This window comes from Notothenia coriiceps, unplaced genomic scaffold, assembly GCF_000735185.1.
Source record: "Notothenia coriiceps isolate Sejong01 unplaced genomic scaffold, NC01 NC01_scaffold00011858, whole genome shotgun sequence".
In the NCBI taxonomy this organism is placed as follows: domain Eukaryota; kingdom Metazoa; phylum Chordata; class Actinopteri; order Perciformes; family Nototheniidae; genus Notothenia; species Notothenia coriiceps.
In genome coordinates this window covers 13,200-19,441 of record NW_011344559.1, presented here as the reverse complement: position 1 = coordinate 19,441, position 6,242 = coordinate 13,200, and the positions used below count along the sequence as shown (strand labels likewise).

At 45.5% G+C, this 6,242-nt stretch overlaps 1 protein-coding gene across 1 annotated transcript in view; it reads right to left on the bottom strand.

Moving 5' to 3' along the window:
• mcm2 (minichromosome maintenance complex component 2) overlaps positions 1-6,242 on the bottom strand; it is an 18,752-nt gene that overhangs the window by 7,629 nt on the left and 4,881 nt on the right. The window contains exon 5 of the mRNA XM_010773061.1: positions 286-433. Within this exon, the coding sequence (XP_010771363.1) occupies positions 286-433 (148 nt within the window). The remainder of the gene's footprint in view (positions 1-285; positions 434-6,242) is intronic.

Below are 6,242 nucleotides of genomic sequence, written 5' to 3'. Positions count from 1 at the left end.
TTTATATATATAAAAAAAGTATTCTTGCTTTATATTACTTTTTCAGCTACAAACACCACAATGATTTTTTCCTTCTTCCTAACACCGGCTTAGGTTTAGGAAAGAATAATTAGACGAATTTTGTGGTATACACAGCGCTGATACAAATCTAAAGTGTATAAAACGAATGTGGTTTTATAACCACAGCACACGTCGATATTAAACTAATAAACATAATTAACACGTCGCGGATCGTCGTTTCGTAATACCTAAAGACAAAGTTTGGTTGGGAGATAGACAGAGTACTTATTTGGTGAGGGAGGGAGGCGTTGTCCATGGTCTTGAGGTCTCCTAGTTGGTAGGTCCTCTCGGGCCATTCCAGCGGCGGCTGCGGGGCGGCGAGGTTTTCTGCGGTAGGACGACGGCTGGCCCTGTTGAGTTCGGGCGCTCTGCTCTAACATTCAATTTGTGTATTGATTGCGCATCGGAGTTTGTTAGTGTTCGGACACTTAGAACTTTACTAAACGGATTTTCGTAAGTATGATTTATGGTACACAAAATTTTTGGAAAGGGGAGGTCCTTGACTGCGGTAGATGGTGTTGTTGAATGCTGCCGAGAAGACTTGTACCGATTGCCAAGGGCCACAAGCGATGCCACTAGAATCGGTTTGGTGTAGTGGGGTCATGGTCCGCAGCGGCCCGGTCGGTTGGCCTGCTTCCTGGCTTCGGTAGCAGCGGGACAGGTCTCCTGCTCGCGTGCCTCTCCTCCTCGTGTGTGAGTGTGTCAGACTTTGTACTCAACTTGCGAGCGCGTCCTACCCTCTATTGCACAAATTCTCCTTGACGCCTTATTGTGTACTGATTTCCGATTAACAACTCAGATGTCGCAAATCATACACAAATTGAATGTTGAGCAGAGGCCGAACGGCAAACCAGGTGGTCGCGGTTCGGTCCTACCGCAGAAACCTCGCGCCTCCGCAGGACGGCCCGCTGCGAATGGAGCCTGCGAGGACCACTACACTAGGAGACATCAAGCCACTGTGAAACCAGACGTCCTCCCCTCCCTCACCAATTAAGTGACTCTGTTATCTCTCACAACTTTTGTCTTTTAGGTATTTCGAACGACTCCCGACGGTGTTATTTAATGTTTATAGTTCGTATATCATCCGTGCTTATACACCAAATTGCGTTTTATACACTTTTTAGGATTTTGTATTCAGTGGCCTGGTTGTATACGCACAATGTCTGAATTATTTCTTTTCCTACCTAGCCTTGTTAGGAAAAGAAATCGATTTGGTGTTTACTAGAATAGTAATAAAAATACTTTTTTTACTCATAATTAAACAGTCTTATTAACGTTTTATCACTAAAAAAAAAGGTGGTACGTCGGCGATAAACCCAAGACGTATAGTTTAACATTTTAATTAAGACGACTAGTTTTATACTGTACATTTACTATCACAAATAAACTTCAAACTAGAAAGATTTTTAACGTGTTCAGAATGAAATTGAGAAACAATAAAATAAAAAGAAATTTAGAATAATCTACTATTTTTTGCAAAGCATAAAATATTAAAGAAACCCTTTTTATTTATAATGATTTTACTCGTATCTTTTACTATGAGACTTGTTTCATTGCAAAGGTGCGAGTCCGGAGAGTGGACGGCGTCACAACTAGAGCTTTCCGGGGTCCTGACTGTGAGCCCCTTGTCCTCGGGCCGCACAGTGGAGGACAAGACCTGACTTCTTCCCCAGGGTCGTTGCTCAATTGCTGACAATGTCAGACATGAGTGGTCGGCTCGACCCCTCGTGGCGACACGTTCGACGAGTGGGTGGCGGACATCAGGCTAGTTCGACCAAAGTCTCACCTCGCGGACGCCTCCTCTCCTCTCTGCGTCCCTTAAAGTAATTCAAATGAACGGAAGATTTTGGGCATAGCACGATCTGGACCAAGTAGACGTGAATGGTACGCTAATAGTGGTAAGGTAGACGAGTATAACTAGTCCTCAGACGGGTCACGAGAAGTTATCCTACTACTACTACATACGTCACAAACACGATGTGTCAGTTAAGTTAGTGAGAGATATACTAAGTGAGATAATCCGGTATCTTTAGATTTGACCAAGGTAGGTAGTCTCGACGCATCTGATTCATTTTTGTTTAGGTACGCATAGTCGGTATAAGAAACATTCCATTGCTTTATCGGAGGAGGTCTAAAAACCAATAAGAGATCGGGTGACTGCCTGTGTACGTTATACTTTTGAGCAGACCGACGGACCGTCTTCTCGGAGTCGACGATTACAGCAAGAAAAACTAAACTTATGCGCAACTGATGGTGGGAATACTCCATAACAAAACCCTCATAATTTGATCAATAGATTTTACCCAAACGAAAGAATTGTTTTTTTTTCATAAAATTAGAATATTTAGTTCATTACGTATATAAATTTTCAGTGGTCTGGTTTGACAATGTAGTTAGTAAAACCCCCTTAATTGTTGTCTCCTGTCTATTTATTAACATGTACTTCCCTCACTTTATACTGGATCACTCGCCTAGAGGAGGCTGGTCGCCGTCAACGTCTACGGCTGTACTTAGCAGCCACCGTTAACGCAGCATAAACCCTGTACCGGTCGTGGGGAGAATCGACGAAGTAGTTTTTGGACTACTGTCCTCCTCTGTGTTACACCAATTTTGTGACCTACCAAACTTACCTCAGTATCTCAGGTCAACAACAAAAGATGAGCACAATTCAGACAGTGGTGTAAAGGAGACTTACGTTGTCTGTGTTGAACTGCACCTTTCGTTGCATAATTAACCAAGAAGAGAAAGTCCGTTACACGACCTAAATTTAAGTGTGTTGGTTGTCAAATTATACTTACTCATTTATTATTTCCAACCTGAGTGAAAGTTGTAGAAGTCAACCTCGAGACCGTCCTTCATCCGGTCCTGCACGAGAGACTCGACGGTCCAGAAGTATCAAATGTTGATTGAGAGCGAATAAGAGACCTTATTGTCTTCCAGTTCAGGAAAATTGTAGGCTGTAAACGGTCGTACATGCGTGTGGTGCAAATATTTTGTCAACTTGAATGGAAACGTGTACAGCGACTAAGAAGAGGACTTGTGCAACACCGGCAGAGAGCCAGGTGCACCCCCAGGCGTCCTTCAAGAACTTCGCCAACATCTAGAGGTCGGACCCTGACGGGTACCTTTGGGTGAAGGGAGTGGCACACCGGACGTCTCGCCCCTTTTGTGGCAGTCTAGGAGGTTGTGTTTGTGACAGGGTCGGATGTCCTTTTCGGATGTGTTCCCATAGACATTGATAATATTGAGATTGTCGTCTCAAAATGTTGAGAGTACAGGAGGTCCAAGAGCTAACGAGAGCTAGTAAAGGAGTAGGAGAGGGGAGAGGCTACGGAAGTCCCACGACGTGCAAGGTCGGTTAGCGGAGGAGGCTCGCGTCCCGCGGCAGTAGGAGTAAGAAGCGCCACAGACCTACTGCGTTTGTGTCTGTAGTGTTGTGCATGGAAATGCCTTCGAAAATGCCCTCTAGCAGAGGTGGCACGACAGTTAGACTAGTTTCTGCACAAGTTACGTATATTGGCTCTATTTTTTCGTCGACTTAGCCAACTGGGTATCCAACTATTATCCGAACCCGCGCCATACTGCCCATATGGTCCCATTAAAGCTTTACTGGCAGCGCAATACTAAAAGTTATGGCACTGCAGTGTGTCTGGCACGCGGTGTTAGTGGTCTACGCAAAGTAAGATTAATGTGACTGTGCCTAAAACTGTCCCCTGCTGAACCAACATTACGTGTCGGTGGTCGAGTCGTCTCCGGTCCCTTCTCGTCTAGGCAGTAAAAGGGCGACCGAGTACTCGAGCTCGTGGATCTGACTTTCGACGCATCGTTCGAGGCACCTACCGCGTAAAGATGAAACGATTATGTAGTCGCGGCAGCGTCATTAGTAGGTCTACTAAGAGTTTACCCTTTCATTCTAAAATTGTGACGATTACGTGCCTACGGTGCACATATAACGGTTTTCGACGCACATCGCTTGTAGTATCGCGTTTGACAATAAGTTATATCAGTTCATAAATGAGGGCCTTATTACAAATACATACTACTATATAACACTGACTAGTGATACCTTTGGTTATAGCTTGAGAGTTGCGCAGGAAATAGGCTAGAGCCTTAACACGGTAATACACGTGTTACACCTTAGTACATAACGTCGGGAACAAAACGTGAACACGCTGTACAGCGACCGGTCGATGGATGTAGAGACGTACAAGTGGTGTCTGAAATTTATGCCACCGAGATTGAGACTTAGGTCGGCTTGCGGGGAGGGACTAACTGAGCTAGGTCTCAGTATGTAGAAGCCACGAAGACAACGGTCACACTGGACCAACTAGACTATATTCTAGCATAACGGCCACCTGGTCCAGTATATGTCTGGGGCCTACAGCGTCCGGAGACTTCCATACAGTCTGCGCCTATGACGCGGTACCGCTCAGCTCCTATACAATAGACACCGATACTGTCGTAACGACGTATTAGGCATTAGGAGAGAGAGACACATTTCAGAGTGTTTCAAGGACGAAGTTCAGGCAAGGCGGTTCTGGACTCCAGTCTACAGGACCCAAGCGTCGAGTGCGCAGTGAGAGTGAGGCAATAAGACAAGTACACAACCATTCGCGAGCGGACACTACGTGTGAACGTGCAGTTAGTTAAGCCAAGACCGCCAATACTCCATGCGACAGTGAGCAGTTTTTACCTACTTCCTTTACCCCAGACCATTCTACTAACATATTACACGGGTTTATCCACGGTCTTAACAGTCGTAATAGGACGATTAGACGATTTTTGGAGTTACAGGGAAACTAAGGTACTAGTAGCGAACTTGTCAACATGAATATACAACACGTAGACCGAAGGAGTCGAGACGGAGATGATTGGGTAGTAGGTTTCAGCATGGCGGGAAGGGACGAGATATTCAGCCGCGATAGAAAACGTGCATGTTGATACTTAAATGGTCAGGGACAGTTGTGAGCAAGTTAGACTTTAAAAGAAATTTTTTATTTAACTTTGAGTAGATACTAACTGAGACTGAAAAGGTTAGGTTGTTGTGCACGAGCCATTGGCATTCTTTTAATTAATATTGCTGGACCATAAAGCTTCTCTATGGGACCCAGTAGAGTATGGAGACACTTACAGTAAAATAGCTGGAGACTATAGGACTGTGGCCTCGAGTCTGACGAATATAGAGCATTCATTTAAGAGTAACTGAGTGCAAGAAAAATGTAGTCTGAATAGCTGACGATGACCGACTGTGCTAGGGTCATTTTTGAAGGCAGATGAGTGCAGTCTATGAAACTCTCAGTAGACACGTCGTAGTCGTCTATGTCGTACGTGGCTCAGAGGGACGCTCGAGCCTCCTAGCGTGCCACTCCGGTTTGACGTCGATTCGTAGCTCTCCTCTCCTCTCCTTTACTGCTCTCGTAGTCTTGGCCTCTGTACTTCAACTTTTGACGCCGCAATCTCAACTCAGATATAGTGCCTGATGTAGACACTCAGAAAGGACATGCGTCGAAGCCTGCACAACACAACCTCCTAGACTGCCACAAAGGGCGAGACGTCCCCGGCTGTGGACACCATCCTCACAACGGAGAGCCGTCTCACCGTCGAGGGTCGCGAAATCTTAAGATGTTGAGCGAGATAGTTTCTTGGGGACGCATAGAGCGTGCCCTGCTTCCTAGCCGCGTAGATATCGCAGAAGTCTATAGTCGCTCGTGAACGTGGTGCGCAGCAACGCTCGCAGTAAAAATATTGTTAGAGTACCCTTGGTTCTACGACCCCGTTGTAAGCAGCTACAAGTGTTCTGAACTGAGTCAGTGCAATAAGTTCTTATTCCTGCTCGAGATCAACATTTTGTATCTGACTTATCGTTGGTACCGTCGGTCTTCGTGCCGGACGGATGTAAGGACGGTCTCCGAGGTTGACTCTATAGCGCGACTATAGAGGCTCGAGGGGTATGTATACATAACAGATTTAGTAGATAATTTGACACAACAACTTAAACTTCAGGTCGTGTACGGACTTTCTTCTTCTCTCGCGCAATGAATGCGAAGACGCAGAGTGCACTCAACTAGACAGAGCGTGTGTCGTCTTTATAACACACGACGTCTAGATATTGGTGCCTTCATTTATGTGTCTGTAGGCTACCTAGAGTCTTGAGGTATACAAGATTCTCGCGTGCGCAAAAT